Source organism: Melopsittacus undulatus, chromosome 20, assembly GCF_012275295.1.
Source record: "Melopsittacus undulatus isolate bMelUnd1 chromosome 20, bMelUnd1.mat.Z, whole genome shotgun sequence".
In the NCBI taxonomy this organism is placed as follows: domain Eukaryota; kingdom Metazoa; phylum Chordata; class Aves; order Psittaciformes; family Psittaculidae; genus Melopsittacus; species Melopsittacus undulatus.
In genome coordinates this window covers 1,129,515-1,154,335 of record NC_047546.1, presented here as the reverse complement: position 1 = coordinate 1,154,335, position 24,821 = coordinate 1,129,515, and the positions used below count along the sequence as shown (strand labels likewise).

Genomic DNA, 24,821 nt, shown 5'->3' with positions numbered 1-24,821 from the left:
AGCCGGATGCTGCAGTAATGTTTATTTCAAGAAACCCAAAAGCTACACAGGGATTATGATGTTTGAGTGGAGTTTAAAAAATACAGAAGTCACAGAAATTACACCAAATTGTGCCGGATCTGTCCATAAGCAGAGGATTTGGGGGGGGCCCCACACACACAAGTCCTTTGGGGGCGGGGGGGGCTGCCCTCCCCTATCCCATGGGGTCATCACCGGGTGGGGATGGGGAGAAACACCACAAAACCGGGATGGAGCTGGAAACCACCCCCCTGTGGGGCCATGGACCACACACTGCAGCTGCCCCCCAAGTGCAGGCAGGGGCTCAGCCGCCTGCTGCCAGCAACAGGCAGGGCAGGGTGCCCCAACCTGCCCCACTGTGTCCCTGTTGGCAGCTGGGGGGGGTAAAGGGGGGGTCCCTCGGCGCTGGTCCTGCCCCCCGGCCCTGCAGGGGAGGGGGACACGAAGGCACATGGTCCGGGGGACGCCGCGGGGATGGTTTTACTCCTGAGAAACCCACTGAGGCAATGGGGAGGAGGAAGAGGATGATGATGATGATGGGGGGTGATGATGAAGAGAAACAGGGGGGATGCGGCTGCCCCCAAACCCCCCCCGTGATGGTGACACAGGGCAGAGGGGGACAAACCCACTGCAGGGCTGAGCCCACCCAGCCCAGACCTCGCCCGGCCCCAGCACTGAGGTGCCCCAGGCAGGAATTTGCCTTTTCCTGTTGTTTTTAATGGATAGAAAATAAGAGGCAAGGAAAAGAAAAGAAGTGAAACAAAACTGGGGGGTTGGGGGGGGGGACAGGGACACAAGAATGGGGGGAGGGGGACACATCAGGGCCTCTCTCCCCACAGCTCCAACCCCATCGATGGCGAGGGGGTTCCAGCATCATTCTCCCTTCAGGAACACAGAAGCCCCCCCAGGGCCAGGCTGCATCAAGGAGCCGTTTGCAGCATCAAGTTCCTCAGGAGTTTCTGGCGCCCGACCTCGTAATCCTCCTCGTCCACATTGACCAGCAGTTTGATGGCTTCGTGGCCCACGGCTTGTTTGAGCGAGTCCGTGATGAAGACGCCCTTGAGGGCTTCCAGCAAGGAGCCGTTGATGTAATCGCGCCAGAAGGCGTCGAGGTAGGTGAGCTCTGAGAACTTTATGTCACAGATGATGGAGCCCAGGTCCCGGGACTTGAGGATGGTGTTGGCCTGGTTGAAGCGCTCGAACTGCCGCTCCAAAGGGTCCTGCTTGTTGGAGAAGACGTTGCCCTGCAGCGCCGTCTCGTGCTGGCAGTACTCGGCTCGCACGCGCAGGCGGATGTCTGCGGCACAGGGGGAGCGGGGTCAGAGCGCTGAGACCCCCAAAGCTTCACATTGAGCCCCCCCAAAGAACCAAATGGAGCCCCCTCAATGCCCCACATGGAGCCCCCTCAAAGCCCCACATTCAGCTCCACCAAAGCCTCACATTCAGCCCCCCAAAGAACCACATTGAGCCCCCTCAAAGACTCACACTGAGCCCCCCCAAAAGTCCCACATTGAGCCCTCCAAAAGCCCCACACTGAGACCCCTCAAAGCCCCACATTCAGCCCCCCCAGGCCCAACATTGAACTCCCCCAAAGCCCCACATTCAGCCCCCCCAGGCCCAACATTGAACTCCCCCAAAGCCCCACATTCAGCCCCCTCAAAGCCCCACATTCAGCCCCCCCAGGCCCAACACTGAACTCCCCCAAAGCCCCACATTCAGCCCCCTCAAAGCCCCACATTCAGCTCCCCCAAAGCCCCACATTGAACCCCTCAAAGCCCCACATTGAGCCCCCCCAACCCCCCCATTGCCCCTTACCACAGGTCTGCTTCTCCTTGGGGTCTGGCGTCGCCGACTTCCTCCTCTTGCGCTGGCTGCCCAGGAGGGTCCTGCTGCGCCCAGGCCTCTTGGTACAGATCTGGGGTCCTGCCGCGGAGCAGCAGACCACGGGGTGGTGGGGAGGCACTGCGGGGGGGGGACACACGGTTAGGGACACACAGACACCCCCCTCCACATCCATGGTGTGCCCAGCACCCAGCTCCATCCTGTGGGAGCCCAAAGGGGGACCTCCAATCAGACCCCAAACCAAGCAGCCCCACGGGGTCCGATACCATCGAGGGGTGACACAGCAATCTGTGGGCTGATCCCGATGGATTCCCATGGGGTGACCCCCCCAGGCCCCACCTGATTTCTGGGGGTGGCCGAGGCCGTGCTCCACGTCGCTGTGCGCTCGCGGTGTCACGTAGCGGATGGACGTCTCCTCCAGGTACTTATCCACCAGGTCCGGACACACTGGGAAAGAGAAGGGACAGTGGGATCCCTATGGGAAGCTGCTCAGGGAACGTGGGGTTGAGCAGAGCTGAGCTGTGGGGCACATGGTGATGAATGAGGCCGGAGGAGACAGAGCTGCAGGATGGGGAAGGACACGGGAACAGGGATCACAGAGCCAGGACCCCCTCAGGTGGGATTCTGGCACCAAAAAGCTGCTCAAGAAAGCCCAAAATCGCATTGAGAGACCCCCAACCCCTCCAGAACAAGGGCACAGATGAACCCCATGGAACCAGCACCAGGCTGTTCTCAGGGCCTGCCTCCAAATGCTGCTTCCAGGGAATGGTGTGAGCAGAAACCAGGAGCCTGGGACCACTGAAATAGCCACAAAAGGTCCATTATCCTGATGTAAAGATAGCAGCTCCCCCCTCTGGGTGATGCTCTCTGCACTGTACATTTAGGGGTGATGACTCCAAAGGGGTTTTGGGAGCTCTGAGCCAGGGGAGAAGCAGCCAAAAGAGGAGGGTTTGGGGCATCCCAATGGAAAATGGATGGAGAAACCCCTGGATGCGGACGGGGTTCTCAGTGCAGCCTCTGTGTGTGCTGCACATCACAGTGATGACGGCACCCACAGCATCTCCCATGGCAGGGTGGGCTGGAACTGGAGGTTGGGAATGCTCCATCCCTGGCAGTGTTCAAGGCCAGGTTGGGCAGAGCCTTGGGTGCCCTGGTTTAGTGTGAGGTGTCCCTGCCCATGGCAGAGGGCTTGGAACTGGATGAGCTTAAGGTCCTTTCCAACCCAACCCATTCCATGACCTCACCCCAGATGGGATTTGGGGCCAAAAGCATCATTTCCCTACAACCCAGAGCCCAGGCACTGGGAGAACTGGGAGGCACAGAGCTGCCCCACTGTTAAACCCAAACCAACTCTTGACCCACCAAAGCCCCCCAAGGCTGCTCCCTAAACCCCATCACCCCCCTTTGGCCTCCATTGCGTGCCTCGAAGGCTCCGTCAGCGGCTCACCGGGTACCGGCGGCACTCACCGGCGCGCCGGCGCTTGAGGGTGACGTATGGCAGCAGGTCGTGGCGGGTGATGATGCGCAGCAGCTGCAGGACCTGGCGGAAGTTGGTCTCGTCGCAGCGGCCCTGGCGCTCCAGCGCCAGCAGGAAATCCCTCCCGCTGCGGATCATGCCCCGCTCGTAGTCGTCGATGACGTCCACGAAGAGGAAGGAGAGGACGCGCACGTCGCGGTGCGTCAGGTGCGTGCCCACGATGTCGAACATGCGGTGCAGGCTGTAGAGCCCGTGCTCGCGGTCGCCGCGCTCCTCCGGCCAGGCCTGCGCTCGGCTGCGCTTGAGGGCGGCCATGGTCCTGCAGCGGCGCCGCGACCCTGCGAGGGAGGAGACACAGGATTGAACCCAATCCTCATGGATGCTCCTCTGCATCCCACCACTGCAGCTCCATCCCCATGGATGCTCCCTCTGCATCCCACTACTGCAGCTCCATCCCCATGGATGCTCCCTCTGCATCCCACTACTGCAGCTCCATCCCCATGGATGCTCCTCTGCATCCCACCACGGCAGCTCCATCCCCATGGATGCTCCTCTGCATCCCATCCCCATGGATGCTCCCTCTGCATCCCACCACTGCAGCTCCATCCCCATGGATGCTCCTCTGCATCCCACCACGGCAGCTCCATCCCCATGGATGCTCCTCTGCATCCCATCCCCATGGATGCTCCCTCTGCATCCCATCCCCATGGATGCTCCCTCTGCATCCCACCACTGCAGCTCCATCCCCATGGATGCTCCTCTGCATCCCACCAGTGCAGCTCCATCCCCATGGATGCTCCTCTGCATCCCACTACTGCAGCTCCATCCCCATGGATGCTCCTCTGCATCCCACCGGTGCAGCCTCTCTGCCACTGGAGCATCCACACTGAAGGGCTGGCACCAGCCAGGCTCTGCCAGCACCAACTCTGCCACATAACCATGAACCAAACCCCCAGCTCCAGAGCACGCTCAGGGCAGGACCCATGTCCGTGCTGGGACAGCACCAGAACATCAAGGGAGGAGGAACTGGGATGCTTGGCAGGTCCAGGCCTGTTGGGCTTCAAAGCCTGGTCAGACCGGCTGCTCCCGGCTCTGCCAGCACCGGGAATGGCACCGGGTGCCCCCGGCTGCACCGCGCCTGGGGACGGCTCCATAACACACTCAGGAGCAGAGCCTCATCCTGCACGGGTGCTGGGAGCTCCCCCATGGCTCCCCCATGGCTCCAGAGCCGCTTCTGGTTCCCGTTCCCAAAGCAGAGAGGCGGCAGCGGCGTAAACACGGGATACCAGCAGGAATCTCCCAGCTATTCCCGGCACAGCCGTGACTCACACACTGGGAGGCACCGGAGGGCTCCCAAGAGCTCCAAATTCCTGTTGGGAGATGCAAATATCTCCAGTGGAGGATGAGTGGAGCTGCTCATGGAGCTGCTCATGGAGCTGCTCATGGGGCTGCTCATGGGGCTGCTCATGGAGCTGCTCATGGGGCTGCGCATGGGGCTGCTCATGGGGCTGCTCATGGGGCTGCGCATGGGGCTGCGCATGGGGCTGCGCATGGGGCTGCGCATGGAGCTGCTCATGGAGCTGCTCATGGGGCTGCTCATGGGGCTGCTCATGGGGCTGCTCATGGGGCTGCTCATGGAGCTGCTCATGGGGCTGCTCACAGGGCAGCTCACAGCGGCCCATAAACCTTGGGAATGCTGAGCTATGGAGAGGCCCTTCCCAGGAGCCACAGCAGCACCACATGGAATCATGGAGAAGCCCTTTACCCTCATCCTGGCCAAGCGCTCCCCAGCACTGCCAAGGCCACCACTGACCCATGGCACCGAGGGCCTCGTCCATGCGGTTTGGGAACGCTTCCAGGGATCCCAGCACTTCCAACCCCCAACCTTATGGGGAAGGAAAGGGCACAGGAGCTCAGCCACCCAACCCTGGCATGGTTAACCCCATTAACCTGAGAGCAGCACGGTCCCATCCAGACCGGTTTGGTGCTGACCGGAGCCTGCCAGGTCACTGCTGATACCACAACAAGAGCCTGACCTCTGTCCCCAAAGGAGGCACCAGAGCTGCTCCTGGGACCTTGCCCAGCGGCTCCTGTGGGATGGTTTGGTCCCAACCACGCTGAGTTCTCCTCTCCCAGGCAGGGGATTCCAGCAGGATGGGAAGGGAGATCCCAGCCCTCACTTCCAGCTCTCCTCCTGCCTTAACCCCGCAGATGCCCCGAGAAAGGCCTTAAATCCCTTTGAGTGCAAGGAGCAGGCGCTGGATCCGCAGGAGGGGTGACCGGTGGGGCCGGGAGGCTCAGACAACCGGCTCCAGCCTCGCTCAGCCTCCAGGCTCATTCCATCCCGGAAGGGGAACAGGAAAAACAAGCTCTGGGTGCTCTGCACTTCAGCCAAGCCGGGTCCAGCTCCTCCTGAGGCCTGCGGGGGGTTCTGGGGTGCCCATCCCAGCACCCCGCTGCTCACAGCGCATCCCACAAGCCCCAAACCCTGCAGGGATGGCTCCAGAGGGATCCAGGGGTGCTGGGGGGGGGGGGGGAAAGCTCCCCAGGAGCCATCAGAACCCCCCCATGTGCTGGGAGCATCCCCAGGGCAGGAGCAGGGGCATGGGGGGGGGGGATCCTGCCCCTCTGCTGTGGGACCCCCCCTGCATCCGGCTCTGGGGCAGCAGCACTGGAGGGGCCTGGAGCAGATCCCATAGGAGCCAGGCTGAGAGAGCTGGGCTGGGGCAGCCGGGACAAGAGAAGGCTCCTGAAGGGGAGAGCTGAGAGCAGCTCCAGGGCCTAAAGGGGCTGCAGGAAACCTGGAGAGGGGCTTGGGACAAGGGATGCAGGGGCAGGACAAGGGGAATGGCTTCAGGAGGAGGAGGAAGCACTCGGCCACGCTGCGTCACCACACACAGTGCCTGTAACCCCATGAGAACGAGCCAAAGGCAGAAACAGCTCTGCTGGGCACTGGTTTGGGGTAAGATTGGGGGGATTTGGTGCATGGAGGAGGCGGAACTTCACTCCATCACCTCATCTACCTCCTGCCAACACCAGCTCCGTTTCCAACAGCACCAGCACCGAGGAACAGCCGCCCCTGGAGACCAAGGAGCCACGAGCCGAATCCTGGACAACATTCCAGAGCTCTGGAGCTGCTCTCCCAGAGCCTCCCCTACACACAACACTTGGGCCATGGACACAGCAGAAGGAGCCCGGGTTGGGATCCACCTTCCCAAACATTCCCAGCCAGGACAACCGCAGGCATCACCCCCATCAGGCCCAGATATCCCTGTTGGAAGGGCTCCATCCAGGAGGGATGGTGACACATGCACAACACATGGAGGAGCACCCACCTTAGAGAGGAGCTCTGCTATCCAGGAGGCTTCTATCCCCTTTGCTCCGTGACTTCTCCCACCGGCTGCAGGTTCCCGGTGGCTCTCGCAGCGCCGGAGCCGGATCCGGTGTGGATTTACCCGAAGCCACGCGATTATTGGGGTTTTTCCCCCAAAAAAAGCTTGTTTTTCCCCCCTATTCACGCCCCGCTCGGCTCGGGGCGGCTGAGGGGAGTCCCAGCGCTCGCCCTGCGCTCTCTACCGCATTCCTCGTCCACCGACCCCGCTGCTGAGGAGCCGCCTCCCTGCTCCCGTCCTCCCGAGCGGCCCGGGCCGAGCGCAGGCCTCGATGCGGGGTTATCCCCACACACCGCGGCCCATAGCGGCCCTGCGCGCTCACCACCAACCGGGGACCGGGGCTGGGGCCTCCTGCTCGGCCACCGCAGATCAACGCCCTCCGCTCCGGAGCCGAACCCCAGAGCGGGGCTGCGGGTGACCGGCGACCGGTTCCGCAGCCCGGGGGGGGGGGGGGGGGGGGGGGCTGAGCTCTATGAAGCCTCCCGGTTCTAAATCCGAGGCCGCGGCCGCCAGGCCCCGGTTCGGCTCTGCTGCGCGGCCCCACTACTGAACCATCCCCGGCGCCCGAGGCCTCCTCCGCTGTCCCTGCCGGTACCGGGTGTGTGTGTGTGGAACCGGCGGCTCCCGGCCCGTCCCTCACCCGCAGCCCCCTCCGCGGCCCGGCCCGCTCGGCTCCGCCGCCCCGTCACGGCCGGCCCAGGCTCGGCGCCGCCATGTTGGCTCCGTCCGCTCCGCTCCCCGCTCGCAAGCGGCCGCGGCGGCTCCGGCGTGACGTAATATCCGTCCCCCGCCCCTCCCACCTCCTCCCCGAGCCCCGCCCACATCCGGGTCACGCTCACCTCGACGCCTTCAGCGCCGTTGGGAAAGCCGCGGAGAGCGGCGCCCTCTTAGGTAAGGGCAAACGCACGGCTACATCCGGGTCACGGCTGCGGCTTCAGCGCCCTTCAGGAGCATAGCGGGCGGCCGCCATGTTGGGTGAGGGCAAGCGGGCACCGCCGCCACGCCCTGCGGACACGTCGAGGCGCGGCCGCCATGTTGGGAGCGGGCAGGCGGCTACGCGCCGCCGCCGCCATCTTGTTTAAGGGCAGAGGCACTCGACGGGGCGGGGGGGGCTCCGGGGGGTCCACGGGTGTCCCAGGGGATGGAGGGGGGGGCTTTGGGGCTGGGAGGGGTCGTGACGTTATGGGGGGGGGGGCTCCTATGTTGGGTTTGGGGGGGGGATATGAGGGGAATATGGGGGGCAAGGGAGAAACCGGGGGGGTCCCCCCCAAGGAGCAGCACCGGGACCGGGGCCGCCCTCGCCCTTCTGCCTCTCTCCGGTAGAGGGAGCCGGACCCGCACCCATGGGTGCCCTCAGGGCCCCACCCTCAACCTTTGCACCCTTTGGGGTGCACCCGGGGGGGGAACCCCCTCTGTGTGTGGGGGAGGGGGGGGGGGGGTCCCGTCTGTGTCCGTGTGTGTGACTCCGCCCCCCCCATTGGGTGCTGGGGGGGGGGGGGCAGGTGCCCGGGGGTTAATCAATTAGCCGCAATTAGGCTGCACGCGCCGGGCGCCGCCGCCCCCCCCCGAAGGGATGAAGTGGGGGGAGCAGGGATACGGGGGGGGCCGGGGGGGGCAACGGGAATCCCCTTGGATCGGGGGGGGTTTCCCGAGGGGGGGGTAACGGGGATCCCGGATCCCGGTGGATGGGAGGGGGGTCCCGAGGGGGGGTCCCGAGGGGAGGTAACGGGGATCCCGGATCCCGGTGGATGGGAGGGAGGGGCCCGAGGGGGGAACGGAGATCCCGGTGGATGGTAACGGGGATCCCGGTGGATGGGAGGGGGGTCTCGAGGGGGGTAACGGGGATCCCGGATCCCGGTGGATGGGAGGGGGGGCCCGAGGGGGGTAACGGGCACCTCCATGGCCGGGGGGGGGACCCGAAGGGGTTAACGCGGGCAGCGGGTGAGTCAGCGGGGCCGGCCCGGACCCCCCCGGCCCGCCCCTGCCGTGCCTATCCCGGGCGGCGCCGCGCCCCACCACTGCCCGCTGCGCTGCCGCTGCCGTGAGTACCGGACCCCCCCCCCCATCCCCGCACCCCCCCCCGGGGACCCCCCGTAACGGGGTCCCAACCCCGCACCCCTGCGAACCCCCCCACGAGAGGTTTCGGGGTCCCCGCACCCCCCGGGGGGCTCCCGCATCCCTATGGGGCTGGGGGTCCCGGTGCTGGGGGGGGGGGGGGCAGGTCCCCAACTCCCCCTTAACCCCCCCCCGTGTTTCGGATGTGGAGCCGGTTTCTGTTTCGGGACCCCCCCCATAGACCCCCCCAGACCCCTTCCCCCTCTTGGGGGGGGCACATTGAGGGTTGGAGGGGTCCCCTTATTCTGTTGCCCCCCAATGTCTCTGTTAGGCAAAGCCATGGGGGGGTCGCCTCTTTTTTGGGGGGGCACCCTTTGGAAGGGGTTATTTTTTGGGGGGGGTGTCACATTTTGGGGGGGGCATCGCCCATTGTGGGGATGCTCCCCCCGTGACCCCTCCTATAAGAGGAAACGGAGGCAGGGTGTGCCCGGGGCTTTGCGCAATGGGGTTCCCCAGGGCGCCCCATAGCCTGGGGTGGGGGGGGGACGACACACGGGACACACCCTCAGGACATACGAGTGTGTGTGTGCTCGTCCCGGCCCCCCCCCCGCGGCCGGAGCTGAGTCATTCCCAGCGGCTGGAAAACCACACGTGTGATGAGCGGTGCCAACCTCAGCAGGGTGAAGGGGTAAGGGGGGGGGGGTATAGGGGGGATGTGGGACCCCCGGTTGAGCTGTGCCCCCCCCCGCAGCCCCACGATGCCGTCGCAGATGGAACACGCTATGGAGACCCTCATGTTCACCTTCCATAAGTACGCGGGGGACAAGAACCACCTCGGCAAGGAGGACCTGCGGGCGCTCATGGAGAAGGAGTTCCCTGGCTTCCTGGAGGTGCAGGAGCGGGTCCCATAGCTCCCGAGTTTGGGTTCCAGAGCACCTTGGGAACGATCCCTATAGGACCCCAAAACACCCTGAAATTAGACCCCATACACCCCAGGCTGGAACCTATAGCACCCTTGGATCAGACCCCATAGCACCCCAAGGGGGTCCCCTTAGTGCATCAGACTTGGACCCTATAGCACCCCAAATTCGACCCCATACACCCCAGGCTGGAACCTATAGCACCTTTGGATCAGACCCCATAGCACCCCAAGGGGGTCCCCTTAGTGCATCAGACTTGGACCCTATAGCACCCCAAATTCGACCCCATACACCCCTGAATTGGACCCTGCAGTGGGATGCTCCACCCTGCATCCTATAGCACTGCAGAACTGGAACCCACAGCACCCTGGGTGGGACACCCATAACGTGCTGCTCCCCATGGGGGGGGTACCCACGGGCACCCTTTAGGCAGGCACTGACACCCCCGTTTCCACCGTTCCCCCCCCTTCAGAACCAACGGGACCCGATGGCGCTGGATAAGATCATGAAGGACCTGGACCAGTGCCGGGATGGCAAAGTTGGCTTCCAGGGCTTCTTCTCGCTGGTGGCCGGGCTCACCATCGCCTGCAACGACTACTTCGTGCTGCACATGAAGCAGAAGGGCCGGAAGTGAGGGCGGCACCCATGGGTGCTGCTGCCCCCCCCAACACCCATCGGTTCTCCCCCCTCCCAAACACCCATGGGTGCTACCCAACCCCCCCCGCTAGGTGCTGCCTCGCCACCCATGGGTTCTATCTGAGCACCCCACGGGTGCTGCCCCCCGACCCATGGGTGCTGCCCTGCCGTGCCCCCCCCCCCGCCCCCCAACCCAATAAAGCTGTTTTGTACTACGCTGGTGCTGCTGCGTCCATTGGGGTCCCCCCCGGGTCCCTGTGCCCCCCCCCCCCCCGATGGGTTCTCTGCTGTGTCCCCATCACCCCAGGGTCCCTGTCCCCCTTTGGGGTCTAATGGGGGGGTGGGGGGTGGTGACGTCACCTTCGGGCCGCTAACGGTGTGTGTAACCACCAGCGATCGGGTGTGACATCACAAGTGACGTCACGTCTTTGGGACCCCCCCCGGTGTCCCCGTTAAGGGACCCCTCCGGGCGGGGCCGATGGGGGCGTGGTCATAGTAGAGATGGGCGGGACCGATGGTGAGGTGGGCGTGGTCAGTGGATGTGGGCGGGGCCAAATGGGCTGTTGGACACGGGGGGACCGGCCCCGGGGGGACACGGGGGGCGTGGGGCGCACACGGGGACACGGGGGGGGCACGGACATGGGGGGACAGCCGGGGGGGGGCAGCCGGGGGGGGCACGGGGCCGGGTCTGTGTCCGTGGGGACCCGGGGGTCCCGGGGGCACCCAAAAGCGGCCGCACCGGATACATCGGGGTCCGCGTCCGCAGCCCATGGCCCAGCACAGAGGGGCACTGGGGAGGGCCCGGATGGTGTCACTGCCCCCCCCCCCCAACGGGGTCCCCGCCCCCCTCGTGCCTCAGTTTCCCCCCCGCCCCGTGGAAAGTCGGAAACTTCCAACGCACGGGGCCGGGGGGGGGGGGGGGGGCAGGATGCGGGGAGGGGGGGGGCAGGATGCGGGGGGGGCCCCCGCGCCCTTATAGCGCTGCCCCGTGCGCCGCCGGCACCGGCATCACCATGAGAGGTAGGGTCCGGCACGGGCTGTGCGTACGGGTGTGCGGGGGGGGACACACGCGTGTATGCGTGTAAGGGTGTGAGGGCACACGTATGTGTGCGGGGGGGACACACACACGCGTGTATGCGTGTAAGGGTGTGAGGGCACACGCGTGTGCAGGGTTAGGGGCACACACATGTGCACACGCGTGTGCGAGCAGTGGGAACCTGGGGGCTCAGCTGTGCATGTGGGAGCCTGCAGGAGCGGGTACACACGTGTGCAAGCGTGTGCCAACAGGCAGAGTGTGTGTGTGCAGGGGGGGGCATGGGAGCACACAGCGTGCACATGTGTGGGTACATGTGTGCAGGCATGTGTGTGAGGGTGCACATGTGTGTGTGAGAGCACCATAGAGCTTGGTGCAGCATCACACATGTTTTATGGCCATCACATGTGTGGTAGCACATGACCACACGTGTTGTGGTGTGTGCAGGCGTGTTTGGGGCACATGTGCAAGGACGACTGTGTCAACGGCCTCTGCACACACTCTGCTGTCTGTGCATCCATGTTACAGCGTGTTGCTACATGCACACACGTGTTACAGTATGTTGCTGTGTGTACATGTGTGCTGCGGCGTGCAGCAGGGTCATACATGTGTGTGGGTATTGTACACAGCTCTGGGTATCCATGCACGGAGCATGTTTCAGGGTGCACGCATGGGTTACAGGGTGCACATGTGCTGCAGGGTGAGCACACATGTTACACGGCATGCACACATGTTATTGCATGTCCCTGTGTCGCACCATCGTCGCAGCTGCGCGGGGCAGAGGCGGGGACCGGCTGCCCCCCCAGCACCCATGGGTGCCCCCACACAGCTGCAGGTCGGGCGCTCGCCCTTAGATGTGGTTGGGGCTGGTGCAGGTGACACAGATGGGGACATGACGGTGACACGGATGGGGACACAGATGGGGACATGCAGGTGCCTCCCCCCCCTTGCTGCTGGGGAAACTGAGGCAGGGGCACCCGCACCCCAGGGTGCTGGGGTTGGGGTGTCCCCCTCCGTTCCCATCCATGTCATGGCGTGTTGGCCTGTACCGTGACGTGTCTACCTATGTCATGGCGTGTTGGCCTGTACCATGACGTGTCTGTCCGTGGCGTGGTGTGTTGGCCTGTACCATGACGTGTCTCTCCGTGTCATGGTGTGTTGGCCTGTACCATGACGTGTCTGCCCGTGGCGTGGTGTGTTTTGCCGTGACGCTGCATCGGATCATCCGCCCAGGGGAGGATGGATGCTGATGGGTGCTAATGGATGCTCATGGGGCTATGGGTGCTTGTTGGGGTCCATGGGGCTGTGGGTGCCTCTGGGGCTGTGGTTCCCTGTGGATGATGGGTGCTGGTGGATGCTGCTGAGGATGATGGATGCTTGTGGATGCCCCTGGAGCTGGTGGATTTTGGTGGTTATGATGGGTACTGTGGGTGCTGCCGGGTGCTGATGGCACTGATGGGTACTGGTGAGTGTTGGTGGATCTCATGGATACTGTTGGGTGCTTGTGGGGCTACTAGTGGGCACTGTTGGGTGCCAATAGGGCCACTGCAGTGCTGGTGGGGGTTGGTGGGTCTGACAGTCACTGCTGGGTTACAATGGGGCCATTGGGTGCTGGTGGGTGCTGGTGAGCACCTCTGGGTGCTGTTGGATGCCATTACGTGCTAGTGAGCACCGTTGAATGCTGTTGGGTGCCGTTGGATGCTGAGAAGCACCGTTGGGTGCTGGTGATTGCTGTTGGGTGCTGAGGGGCACCACTGGGTGCTGTTGGATTCCGTTAGGTGACAAGGGGCACCATTAGGTGCTGGTGGTTGCCATTGGGTGCTGAGGGGCACCGTTGGGTGCTGGTGATTGCTGTTGGGTGCTGAGGGGCACCACTGGGTGCTGGTGGATGCCGTTGGGTGCTGAGGGGCACTGCTGGGTGCTGGTGGTTGCCGTTGGGTGCTGGTGATTGCTGTTAGGTGCTGAGGGGCACTGCTGGGTGCTGGTGGTTGCCGAGGGGCACCGTTGGGTGCCGGCGGTGCCGTGGGAGCCTCGGGCGCCGTCGGGCGAGACCTCGGCGACCTCTGTCCGCGGTTCCCGGCAGGAGCCGCACCGAGAGGGCCCTTCCCGGCAGCGGGTCGCGGGGCTGAGTCAACGCGGAGCATCCCGGGCTCCCGGTACCGGATGCGGCTCCGCTCTTCGGCCTCGGGGGGAAGAGGAGCGGGTGCGGGTGCGCGCACAGGGGCAGGAGGGGCTCGGGCAGGGGCTCCGGGTGTCGGTGCGTGCCCGGCTGTGTGCGGGGCTGAGCGCGGCGGCAGCGGGGAACGGGACCGGCAGCGTGTCCAGCACCGGGCTCCGCGGCTCCGCTGTCCCCGTCCCCGCTGCCCCCGTTCCCGGTCCCTCCGTCCCTGCGGCTCCCCCCCCCGGTCCCTGTCCCGGGGCCGCGCCGGGGCTGCGCCTTCCTGCCAGGTGGGGCCGTGCCCCAATTGCGGCTTCCCCGGCGCTCGCTGCCGCTGTGGTTTGCAGCCCCCGGCGTCCGGTTCGGCCGAACCTGCGCAGGGCACCGGGGGGCACCGGGGGGTCCCGGGGGCACCGCAACCCCCAGGCCCCAGGGATGAGCCCATCGGTGACGAGCGGGGCCCCGGATACCAACGGGGTCCTGGGGGGAACGTGGGAGGCAGATGTGGCCCCACACAGGACACGTGAGCCCATGGGGTGACGGGAATCTGTCACCCCCATAGGTGACACATGAGCCTGGGACACATGGCTCCGGAGGGGATGTGCGAGCCCATGGAGGTCACGGGTGGCACACACGGTGCCCAGGAGGGGCCTGTGGGTGCTATGGGGGGTCTCTGTGTGCTATGGGGTGTCTATGGGTGCTCACACCATCCCTCCCGCCTGCAGCCCACATCGAGGTGATTCCCTGCAAGATCTGTGGGGACAAATCCTCGGGGATCCACTACGGCGTCATCACCTGTGAGGGCTGCAAGGTGGGATGGGGAGCCATGGGGTGCCATAGGGTGCTACGGGGTGCCATGGGGTGCCATGGGGTGCCATGGGGTGCTGTGTGGTGCCATGTGGTGACCCCCGGCGCAGGGCTTCTTCCGGCGCAGCCAGCAGAGCAGCCTGAGCTACGCCTGCAGCCGGCAGCAGAACTGCCCCATTGACCGCACCAGCCGCAACCGGTGCCAGCACTGCCGCCTGCAGAAGTGCCTGCGCCTCGGCATGTCCCGCGACGGTGGGTGCCGGCGGGGACCCCTCGGGTGTCACCATCACGGGTCCATGTCCCCATCCCCATTGCCTGTCTCCATCCCTGCTGCATGTCCCCATCCCCAGGTCCATGTCTCTATCCCTGGCTCCATGTCCCCATCCCGGCTCCATGTCCCCATCCCAGGTCCATGATCACCACCCCAGCTCCATGTCCCCATCCCTGCTGCATGTCTCTATGTCTGTGCCCATGTCCCCATCCCAGGTCCATTTCCCCATCCCTGCTGCATGTCCCCATCTCGGCTCCATATCCCATCCCTGCTGCATGTCCCCATCTCGGCTCCATATCCCATCCCTGCTGCATGTCCCCATCTCGGCTCCATATCCCATCCCTGCTGCATGCCTCTATCCCTGTGTCCATGTCCCCATCTCGGCTCCATGTCCCCATCCTGGCTCTATGTCCTATCCCTGCTGCGTGTCTCTATCCCTGTGTCCATGTCCCCATCCCGGCTCCATGTCCCCATCCCCGCTGCGTGTCCCCCAGCATCGCTCCCACCCGGTTGTGCCGCGGTGTCCCCGGGAGGAAGCCGAGAGCCGCGGCTACACCGGAGGAAGCAGCAGCAGCACCGGCTGTGACCCACACGTGTGGCCGGTGCCGCAGTGCTGTGCAGGTCATGGGGAGCCACCGGTCACACACATGTGTGTGGCACACGTGTCCCAGCTCCATCACCTCCCCCCGCAGCCGTCAAGTTCGGCCGCATGTCCAAGACGCAGCGGGACCGGCTGCAGGCCGAGGTGCAGCAGCAGCTCCAGCAGCGGCAGCGGGCGGCAGAGGGGGCACCGGGGGGGCTGCCGGGGCACCGGAGCCTCGCGCTCAGCCCCACCGGCCCCCGGCACGGTGGCACAGACGGCAGGGCTGGGACCACGGCACTGGTGGAGCCACGACAGATGGAGGGGAGCAAAAGGAGCCTGGATGGGGCTGGGGACAGACACGGGGATGGGGACAGCTTCTACCCCCACCCCGATGCTGGCACCGTCCTGGAATCATCGACATCCTCCAGTGTGGAGATCGGTGAGTGCCTCGGTGCCCTGTGCCTGGGGGGTTGTGTCTGTTACCCATGGGTGCTCAGTAGGGATGGGACCCAGCTCCATCACCCATGGGTGCTCAGTGGGGGTGGGACCCAGCTCCATCACCCATGGGTGCTCAGCGGGGGTGGGACCCAGCTCCATCACCCATGGGTGCTCAGTGGGGGTGGGACCCAGCTCCATCACCCATGGGTGCTCAGCGGGGGTGGGACCCAGCTCCATCACCCATGGGTGCTCAGCGGGGGTGGGACCCAGCTCCATCACCCATGGGTGTTCAGTGGGGGTGGGACCCAGCTCCATCACCCGTGGGTGCTCAGTGGGGGTGGGACCCAGCTCCATCACCCATGGGTGTTCAGTGGGGGTGGGACCCAGCTCCATCACCCGTGGGTGCTCAGTGGGGGTGGGACCCAGCTCCATCACCCATGGGTGTTCAGTGGGGGTGGGACCCGGCTCCATCACCCATGGGTGCTGTCGCCCACAGAGCAGCTCACCCAGAACGTGCTCAAGTCCTACCATGAGACGTGCCAGCTCCGTGCCGAGGACCTGCAGCGCCGGCGCTGGGACACCTTCTCCTCTGAGGAGATCTGCGCCTACCAGAAGAAGGTGAGGCTGCCGCGGATGGGGACATGGCAGCCCCGGGGCACCCATGGGTGCCGGGTGCTGTGGGGTGGGTTTGGGATGGGGATGATGCTGGTCCCGCAGCCAACGGAGGAGATGTGGCAGCGCTGCGCCGGGCGCATCACCGAAGCCATCCAGCACGTGGTGGAGTTTGCCAAGCACCTGCGTGGCTTCAGGGAGCTCTGCCAGAATGACCAGATTGTCCTCCTCAAAACAGGTATGAGGTAACCACGTCCCGTAACGGGGGTGACGCTCCCATGGGTCACATTGGGGAGGTGGCAGTCCCGGGGGTCCCATCTGGGGGTGATGGTCCATGGGTCCTATCACAGGGGTGATGGTCCCATGGGTCCCATCTGGGGGTGATGCTCCCATGGGTCACATCATGTGGGTGATGGTCCATGGGTCCCATCTGGGGGTGATGCTCCCATGGGTCCCATCTGGGGGTGATGGTCCATGGGTCTCTCTGGTTGGTGCCGTTCCACTCCCGGTGTCCCCACAGGCGCCATGGAGGTGGTGCTGGTGCGCATGTGCCGCGCCTTCAACGCCGACAACCGGACCGTGTTCTTTGAGGGCAAGTACGCCAGTGCCGAGCTCTTCCGATCGCTGGGTAGGGCTGGGGACATGGGGGGACATGGGGGGACGCGTGTGGGACACGCAGTGACCAGGGCTCCCTGTAGGCTGCCACGAGCTCATCGGCTCCATCTTCGACTTCGCGCAGAGCCTCTGTGCTCTGCAGTGCTCGGAGCCCGAGGTTGCCTTCCTCAGCGCCCTCGTCCTCGTCAACGCCAGTGAGGAGCCCCCTGACCCCCCCCGTGCTGACCCCCCCGTGCCTCAGTTTCCCTGGGTTGTCCCTAAGCTGGTGCTGGGTGTCCTGGGGTGTCCCTGCTGCCGCCTACTCCATCCCCATCCATGTCCCATCCTGCCATGGTCCCATCTCCATCCCATCCTCATCCTGTCCTGGTCCCCATCCCTGTCCCTGTCCTGTGCCAATCCTATAACATCCTGCCTCTCTGTCCATCCCATCACTGTCTGTGTCCCTGCCCCCATCCTAACCCTGTCCCAATCCCTTTCCCCATGCCACTCCTATCCCATCCTTGTATCCATCACTGCTCTATTCTCATCCCATCTCACCCTGTCCCAATCTCATCCTGTCCTTATCCCCATCCCTGTCCTCATCCTATCCCACCCCATGCCAACCCCTTCCCATCCCATCATCCCATCCCTGTCCCCCCACACCAACCCCCCGGTGTCCATCCCAGGCCGCCCCTGCCTGCAGGAGCCGGTGCAGGTGTCGCGGCTGCGGCGCCGCCTGGAACTTGCCTTCCAGCTGCTGCTGCGGCGGACGCGGCGCGAGGGGCTCCTGGACAGGGTGAGCCATGGGGCAGGGGGGACATGGGGCTGAAAGCGGGGTGACAGGCGTGAACATGCGAGAACACGCGTGTTCCCTGCACGCACATGTGAGAACACGTGTGTTCCGTGCGTGAACATGTGAGAACACGCGTGTTCCCTGCACGCACATGTGAGAACACGTGTGTTCCGTGCGTGAACATGCGAGAACACGCGTGTTCCCTGCACGCACATGTGAGAACACGTGTGTTCCGTGCGTGAACATGTGAGAACACGCGTGTTCCGTGCGCACATGTGAGAACACGCGTGTTCCCTGCACGCACATGTGAGAACACGTGTGTTCCGTGCGCACATGTGAGAACACACGTGTTCTGTGCGCACATGTGAGAACACGCGTGTTCTGTGCGCACACACGTGAGAACACGCATGTCACGTGCGCGCACATGTGAGAACACGCGTGTTCCGTGCGCGCACACGTGAGAACACGCGTGTCACGTGTCCCATCGCGGCAGCTGCCGCCGCAGGGCCGCCTGAGGGCGCTGTGCTCGCAGCACGTGGAGCAGCTCCAGGCCCTGCGCCGCCGGCACCCCCCGGCGCTGCTCGACGCCTTCCCCCCCCTCTACCGGGAGCTCTTCGTCGGGGAGACCGAAGGCACCGGAGCCGCACGATGAACCCGCAACCGCACCGGGAGCCGGCACCGCACCGGAGCCGGCACCGCACCGGGAGCCGGCACCGCACCGGGAGCTGGCACCGCACCGGAGCCGGCACCGCACCGGGAGCTGGCACCGCACCGGGAGCACAGCCCCGGTGCTGCCATAGGGAGATGTACCGGGGCAATAAACGGATTTATAACGGGGTTTATGTGCCTGGTGTGTCCGTTCGGCGGCGGTGGGGGGGCACTAGGACCCCGCGTCCACCTCCGCGTGGGGCATTGTGGGACGGGACAGACCCGGCCGCCACTCGGGTGGGTCCGAGCCGCCCTGCTGCTCGCTCGCTGATTGGCTCCTGCCGCCTGCCGCGCGGAGCGGATTGGCTGCTTTATTCCCAGGCAGGTGCTGTGCCCCGCCCCCTCGCTCCTCTCGTCCCACCCCCTCGTGTGGGAGCCCTCCCGCGGATTGGCCACCGCCTCTCTGCGGCAGCGATTGGTTGGGCGGGGGAGGAGCTGGGCGGTGATTGGGCCGCGGAAGGAGGGGGCGGGGCTGGCGGCGGCTGGGCGCGTGAGGCGGCGGCGGCGGCGGTGGCGGTGCGAGGGGCGCCGGGGTCGGGGCAGGGATCGGGGCCAGGACCGGGATCGGGACCGGGGCAGGGGCAGGGGCTGGGAGCGGGACCGGGGCAGGGGCAGGGGCAGGGGCAGGGGCAGGGGCAGGGGCAGGGGCCGGGACCGAGACCGAGACCGAGACCGAGACCGGGACCGGGACCGGGGCAGGGGCAGGGGCTGGGAGCGGGACCGGGGCAGGGGCAGGGGCAGAAGCGGCGGCCGCATCGGCGCGACCCCGCTCCGCAGGAGGCCTGAGGCCGCCCCTGGAGCCGGGCCGGAGCTGCCCCGCCTGCGGCCCAGCAGAGCCTCTGCTCCCGCAGGGGGATGGCGGCGGCGCGGGGCTATTGGAGCAGCCTGCAGCCGCTGCAGAAGGCCGCTGTGGTGCTGGGGCTCCCGGCCGGCACTGCCGTGCTCTACATCCTGTACCGCCGGTACCTGGAGAGCCGAGGTGGGTGCTCCGGGGGGGGGGGGGGGTGTCACAGCCGCTGCTGGCTGGGGGGGCTGCTTCACCTTCCCTTGTGCTGTTGGTACCCACAGAGGAGCGTCAGACCTTTGTGGGGGACGAGGAGCTGGAAGTGCAGATGCGGGTGCCCCGCACCGCTGTCAAGGCCATCATCGGCCGCAAGGGAGCCACCATCTGCAAGGTGCGTGGTGCGGGGGGTGGCCGGGGCAGCCCCAGCTCCCTGCGAGCCCCAGTGAACGGCAGCTGGGGTGGGGGGGGCCCCGCAGCTGCAGCAGGAGACGGGAGCTCGCATCGACGTGGAGAGAGAGGAGGAGGGTGAGGAGGCTGCGCTGCTCATCTCGGGCTCACCGGTCCAAGTGTGCCGGGTGAAAGCCGCCGTGCACCAGATCTTAGTGGAGAGCACACCGGTGTCGGAGCGGCTCTTTGTGCCGCGGAGAGCCGTCAGCAGGATTATCGGTACTGCTGCCCCCACGCACCAGGCCCTGTGTCCGCAGTGGTCTCAGTGCCGTCGGGAGCGCCGGCTCCTCTGTTGAGCCCCATCTGCTTCAGTGTCCCCGGGGCTCTGTGTCCTGCAGGACGTGGAGGGGAGACGGTGCGGGGCATCTGCCGCAGCTCGGGGGCGCGGGTGCTGTGTGAGCGCGAGGCCGGTGCCGGCCTCTGCCCCATGAGGGCCATCCAGCTCTCGGGGACACGGAAGGAGGTGGAGGCCGCTAAGGTGAGCAGGAGCGGGGAGGGGTCAGGCAGCACCGAACTCCCCCCTCCCTGAACCCCAACCTCTCCTCTTTGCCCATAAGAAACTCATCCTGGAGAAGCTGATGGAAGACAACGTACTCCGGACGGAGCTGGCGCAGGCGGCGGTGGCGCGGGGCCAGCGCAAGGCACCACTGGGCAGCTGCCGGGAGCCAGAGCCACTGCGCAATGGGGCACTAGAGCGCAGGGAGGAGCACGAGGGCTTGCCCTGGGGGGAAGATTTGCTCAGCTTGGTGTCCTCTAAGGAGGTGGTGGAGCAGGAGGCTGAGAGTGAGGAGCTGGAGGAGCCCAGTGTCCCCATGCCCAAATTTGAGGGTGAGAGAAGCATGAGTCATGCCAATGGTGTTCATCCCCCTGTGCTGAGGCCGGGGCCACCCCCAGGATGCTCCCCACACCACTTCTGCAGTTCCCAGCCCTGATTTTGCCTTCGATGCCGATGAGCACCTCGAGGTTTACGTCTCGGCTGCCGAAAGCCCCGACCGGTTCTGGATTCAGCTGGTGGGGCAGCGCAGTCTGCAGCTGGACAAGCTGATGGCCGAGATGCGCCAGTACTACCAGCACCACAGCACCACGGTGAGCCCCACGTGTGTGTGTCCCCAAGTCCCTCCACCTGTCCCTGTGTCCTGCCATCATCCCCATGTCCCTGCAGGCGCTGCTCTCCGATGTGCAGCCCGGTGACATCGTGGCCGCTCCCTTCGCCGCTGATGGCAACTGGTACCGTGCACGCGTGCTGGGCCTGCAGGACAATGGTAACCTGGGCCTGCACTATGCAGACTTCGGGGACAGCGGCGAGGCCCCGCGCCAGGCGCTGTGTGCCCTGCGGTGAGTGCTGTGTGCCAGTGCTGGTGCCGGCCCTGGTGCTACAGCTACCATGTGCCATCTCATGCTGCGTTTCCCTCCTGCCAGGAGCGACTTCCTGAGCCTGCCCTTCCAGGCTGTGGAGTGTGGCCTGGCTGGTGTTGTGCCCACTGGTGAGTGGGGTTCAGAGTACAGGGGGGTCTGATGCATCCCGGTGCTGAGCTGCAGGACCTCCCTGCCCGCAGGTGCTGACTGGGAGCCGGCAGCACTCACCGCCTTCGCAGAGCTCTCGCACTGTGCCACGTGGGAGCCGCTGCTCGCCCGCATCACCAGCTACGGCCCAACAGCGCCATGCCCGCGGCCCCATGTCCAGCTCTTCGCCATGCACGGCGGTGTGGTGAGCGCCAGGCCCTGTCCCGCTCCGCCCCGGCCCTCCCGCCCGCCCTGAGCCGCCGCTTCTCTCGGTGCAGAGCCTGGATGTGGGCACCGAGCTGGTGCGGTTGGGCCATGCCATGCCCCAGCTCTGCCATGGAGAGGAGCAGGAGGAGGAGGCACCGGTGCCACCGGTGACCACCAGTGGAGCTGCGGAGCCCGGTGAGCCCAAACCTGCTCCCGTCCCCCCCTGCCCTGCGCAGGGGATGGCAGCGTGAGGCTGAGAGCTCCGGTGCCGCTGTGCTGGCACAGCCGGTACCGGTCCCGTTCCCCCCGGTCCCCGTTGGACACTGCCCCGCGGCCCGGTTGTTGCCGCAGGGAGGGGGCAGCATCACTCGTTCAATAAACCGGAATGTTCTGCAGCACCGGCCGCCTGCTCTGGGCACTGTGCGGGGCTCAACCGGCACCGGTTGGGGGTACCGGCGGGGGTGGGGGTGCGCACCGGGATCAGGCGCAAGGCGGGCACCCCGGTGGGGTCCTTGAGCAGCGGCGGCGATCGCCGCGCAGGCGCGCAACTGCCGCGGGGTCTTTGGGCTGCGCCGGGAGGCAGACGGGCGCAGCCATGTTGGCCCCGGGAGCGGCTGCGGCCTGCGGGGTCCTGGTGCGGGCGGCGAGCAGGGCCCTGAGCCTGAGCCACGGCCGGGTGAGGGCACCGGGAGCGGGGGGGGGGGCACCGGGAGCGGGGGGGGTGGGGGCACCGGGGGGGTGTGCGCGGTGCTCACGGTACCCCCCGCGCAGGGCACGGTGGTGGTGGAGCGCTGGTGGCAGGTCCCGCTGAGCAAGGAGGGGCGGCCGCCCCGCGCCTGCCTGCGGCGGCACCGCGTGTACCGGCTGGTGGAGGACACCAAGCACCGGCCCAAGGGCGAGATGGAGCTCATCCTCACCCGCGCCGTCGAAGGTGCGGCCCGACCCCGTGCGCTGGTGGCGGCGGTGGGGGTGGGGTTCGGGGGTGACAGAAAATGGGGCAGTTTGGGGCGTTTCGAGGAGTTTTGAGTCGGGTGTTTTATTTTATACTCCGTTTACATGGAGCCGGGAGGCTGTGGGGGGGTGAAGGGCGCTGTGGGGGGATGAATGGGGCTGTGGGGGGATGAAGGGGGCTGTGGGGGGATGAATGGGGCTGTGGGGGGATGAAGGGGGCTGTGGGGGGATGAAGGGGGCTGTGGGGGGTGAATGGGGCTGTGGGGGGTGAAGGGGGCTGTGGGGGGATGAAGGGGGCTGTGGGGGGATGAAGGGGGCTGTGGGGGGTGAATGGGGCTGTGGGGGGATGAATGGGGCTGTGGGGGTTGAAGGGGGCTGTGGGGGGATGAAGGGGGCTGTGGGGGGATGAATGGGGCTGTGGGGGGATGAAGGGGGCTGTGGGGGGTGAATGGGGCTGTGGGGGGATGAATGGGGCTGTGGGGGTTGAAGGGGGCTGTGGGGGGATGAAGGGGGCTGTGGGGGGATGAAGGGGGCTGTGGGGGGGTGAAGGGGGCTGTGGGGGGATGAAGGGGGCTGTGGGGGGATGAAGGGGGCTGTGGGGGGATGAATGGGGCTGTGGGGGGTGAAGGGGGCTGTGGGGGGATGAATGGGGCTGTGGGGGGTGAAGGGGGCTGTGGGGGGATGAAGGGGGCTGTGGGGGGTGAATGGGGCTGTGGGGGGATGAATGGGGCTGTGGGGGGATGAATGGGGCTGTGGGGGGATGAAGGGGGCTGTGGGGGGATGAAGGGGGCTGTGGGGGATGAAGGGGGCTGTGGGGGGATGAAGGGGGCTGTGGGGGGATGAAGGGGGCTGTGGGGGGATGAATGGGGCTGTGGGGCTTCCCTGCTCCATCCCACCCCGTCCTGCAGGCTTGGGCAGCCGGGGGGACGTGGTGAGCGTGAAGAAGCACTTGGGTCGGAACAAGCTGCTGCCGCAGGGATTGGCTGTGTACGCGTCACCGGAGAACAGGAAGATGTTTGAGGAGGAGAAGGTTTGGTGACACCGGGGCCGGTGGGAGGCTTCGCGGTGCCGGGAGAACCGGGTCCGTGCCGGCAGCATCCTCAGTTCTCCCTTTCCCCTCACAGCTGCAGCAGGAAGGAAAGATGGAACTGCAACAAACCCAGAGTGGGGAGAGGGTGAGTGCGACGGCACCGGCTGCTCTGAGCCCTGTTTCTGCCCCCCACCCCCTTCCTCCTGCCCCCCGACCCCTTCCTCCTGCCCCCCCGACCCCTTCCTCCTGCCCCCCACCCCCTTCCTCCTGCCTCCCAACCCCTTCCTCCTGCCCCCCCACCCCCTTCCTCCTGCCCCCCACCCCCTTCCTCCTGCCCCCCAACCCCTTCTCCCTGCTTTGACAGACCCTCAGGTTCCTCAAGAGCTGCCGCCTGGAGGTGGGTATGAAGAACAACGTCAAGTGGGAGCTCAACAATGAGATCGTGGCTCGGCACTTCCTCAAGAACGTGAGTGTTTGACGGCACCGCTGCCTGGAGCTGGCTCCGTGCTGGCAGCTCCGGGGGTGACTCAGTTGTGTGGCCCAGGAAGGGCTCCCCCGTGCTCCGGCTGCGCCCCAGAGCCTCCCTTCCCTCCTCAGCTGCGGGTTTTCGTGCCACCCCATGCGCTGAAGCTGCCGGAGGAGCCCATCACCCGCTGGGGCGAGTACTGGTGTGATGTGACGGTGAGCTGGTCCCCTCTGTGTGTCCCCATTGTGTTCAGCTCAGCCCCACAGCCCTGTCCCCCTTTTGGGCCCCTCAGCATCCCACAACCCCTCCCCATGCCAGCGCTGCTACCTGAATCCAAGGAACCCGGAGCCTCAGGTGTGAGGAAGAGAATGACTGTTAAAAACACCCCAAAACCAGAGAAAACACCCCAAAACCATAGAAAACAGTCCAATCCCCACACCCCACATGGACCCACACCTTGTGCATGGTGCCATTTGCCTTCCATCCTTCCTGCCCTTCCACCCAGGGAGCGGAGACCGCTCTGAATTACCCCAATGACTCCAAATCCAGGTCAGCACTGCCGGGTGCCAGGGTCCAGGCTCCAGCTTCACTTGGGGGTGTGGGGAAGGGAAAGGCAAGGGCAGCTTGGTTCCAATTCGCTTCCTCCTGGCTTCCATCCCACTTCCATCCTGCTCGTCCCCTTTGCTCCCCACCAGCAGAGCCCCCACTATGGTTTGGGATGGAGCTCCCATGGAGGAAGAGAAGGGCGCACAGCCGGGAGCAGGGGGCACAGCCGCTGCTCCAGGCTCCCGGCAGTGTCTGTGCCGTGACCCCCGTGCCGTTGCGGTGCCGCAGGTGAACGGGCTGGACACAGTGCGGGTGCCCATGGCAGTGGTGCAGTTCCTGCGGCCCAAGACCAAGCGCTACAAGCACTGGCTGGCACAGCACCAGGCGCGGCTGGCGGCGCGCAGGGAGGAGATGCTCTGAGCCGGGACCGGGGCTCAGGGTGATGCTCCCCGGACCCTCCCCAGCTCCTCCTGGATCCGTCCTGGCAGCTCTGGATGCGTGAAATACACTGCAGGGGTTGGGGGGGGCAGGGGGTGAGTGGGGGTCCAGC

At 65.9% G+C, this 24,821-nt stretch overlaps 4 protein-coding genes across 5 annotated transcripts; 3 read left to right on the top strand and 1 right to left on the bottom strand.

Annotated features, from left to right (window-relative positions):
• Positions 1–7: 7 nt before the first annotated feature.
• Positions 8–7,186, bottom strand: DEDD (death effector domain containing). Its single transcript, XM_034071018.1, has 5 exons — positions 6,673–7,186; positions 3,328–3,675; positions 2,200–2,307; positions 1,834–1,980; positions 8–1,315 (listed from the first exon to the last, which is right to left on the bottom strand). The coding sequence occupies exons 2-5, from the start codon at positions 3,650–3,652 to the stop codon at positions 939–941; spliced, it is 957 nt and encodes a 318-aa protein (XP_033926909.1). The 5' UTR covers positions 3,653–3,675; positions 6,673–7,186; the 3' UTR covers positions 8–938.
• Positions 7,187–7,572: 386 nt separating this feature from the next.
• Positions 7,573–10,510, top strand: S100A10 (S100 calcium binding protein A10). 2 transcript variants are annotated; one of them, XM_034071022.1, is made up of 3 exons: positions 7,573–7,620; positions 9,536–9,674; positions 10,177–10,510. In XM_034071022.1, exons 2-3 carry the CDS (start codon positions 9,543–9,545, stop codon positions 10,336–10,338), a joined length of 294 nt encoding a protein of 97 aa, XP_033926913.1. In that variant the 5' UTR covers positions 7,573–7,620; positions 9,536–9,542; the 3' UTR covers positions 10,339–10,510. The 2 variants fall into 2 exon arrangements, with proteins under 2 accessions (XP_033926913.1, XP_033926912.1); XM_034071021.1 differs by lacking the exon at positions 7,573–7,620 and adding an exon at positions 8,663–8,770.
• Positions 10,511–12,756: 2,246 nt separating this feature from the next.
• Positions 12,757–18,281, top strand: RORC (RAR related orphan receptor C). The gene is made up of 11 exons (XM_034071319.1): positions 12,757–12,838; positions 13,332–14,054; positions 14,257–14,342; positions 14,449–14,590; positions 15,302–15,631; positions 16,127–16,248; positions 16,348–16,480; positions 16,763–16,870; positions 16,941–17,051; positions 17,523–17,632; positions 18,123–18,281. The coding sequence occupies exons 1-11, from the start codon at positions 12,757–12,759 to the stop codon at positions 18,279–18,281; spliced, it is 2,106 nt and encodes a 701-aa protein (XP_033927210.1).
• Positions 18,282–19,146: 865 nt separating this feature from the next.
• Positions 19,147–23,715, top strand: TDRKH (tudor and KH domain containing). Its single transcript, XM_034071015.1, has 14 exons — positions 19,147–19,316; positions 19,406–19,512; positions 19,598–19,787; positions 19,907–20,046; positions 20,126–20,396; positions 20,488–20,654; positions 20,731–20,903; positions 20,988–21,052; positions 21,125–21,276; positions 21,350–21,473; positions 22,050–22,209; positions 23,138–23,259; positions 23,354–23,404; positions 23,624–23,715. Exons 1-12 carry the CDS (start codon positions 19,193–19,195, stop codon positions 23,247–23,249), a joined length of 1,785 nt encoding a protein of 594 aa, XP_033926906.1. The 5' UTR covers positions 19,147–19,192; the 3' UTR covers positions 23,250–23,259; positions 23,354–23,404; positions 23,624–23,715.
• Positions 23,716–24,821: the final 1,106 nt, after the last annotated feature.

Excerpts from the sequence above, each read along its gene's own strand:
- DEDD (XM_034071018.1), bottom strand. The coding sequence starts at position 3,652 with ATGGCCGCCCTCAAGCGCAGCCGAGCGCAGGCCTGGCCGGAGGAGCGC. Across the intron at positions 2,308-3,327 it reads CCTCAAGCGCCGGCGCGCCG|TGTGTCCGGACCTGGTGGAT; the intron begins GTGAGTGCCGCC and ends TCTCTTTCCCAG. Across the intron at positions 1,316-1,833 it reads CAAGGAGAAGCAGACCTGTG|ACATCCGCCTGCGCGTGCGA; the intron begins GTAAGGGGCAAT and ends CCTGTGCCGCAG.
- S100A10 (XM_034071022.1), top strand. The coding sequence starts at position 9,543 with ATGCCGTCGCAGATGGAACACGCTATGGAGACCCTCATGTTCACCTTC. Across the intron at positions 9,675-10,176 it reads AGTTCCCTGGCTTCCTGGAG|AACCAACGGGACCCGATGGC; the intron begins GTGCAGGAGCGG and ends CCCCCCCTTCAG.
- RORC (XM_034071319.1), top strand. The coding sequence starts at position 12,757 with ATGCCCCTGGAGCTGGTGGATTTTGGTGGTTATGATGGGTACTGTGGG. Across the intron at positions 12,839-13,331 it reads GATGGCACTGATGGGTACTG|GTGCTGAGGGGCACTGCTGG; the intron begins GTGAGTGTTGGT and ends GATTGCTGTTAG. Across the intron at positions 14,343-14,448 it reads TCACCTGTGAGGGCTGCAAG|GGCTTCTTCCGGCGCAGCCA; the intron begins GTGGGATGGGGA and ends CCCCCGGCGCAG.
- TDRKH (XM_034071015.1), top strand. The coding sequence starts at position 19,193 with ATGGCGGCGGCGCGGGGCTATTGGAGCAGCCTGCAGCCGCTGCAGAAG. Across the intron at positions 19,513-19,597 it reads AGGGAGCCACCATCTGCAAG|CTGCAGCAGGAGACGGGAGC; the intron begins GTGCGTGGTGCG and ends GGGGCCCCGCAG. Across the intron at positions 21,053-21,124 it reads GGCTGGTGTTGTGCCCACTG|GTGCTGACTGGGAGCCGGCA; the intron begins GTGAGTGGGGTT and ends CCCTGCCCGCAG.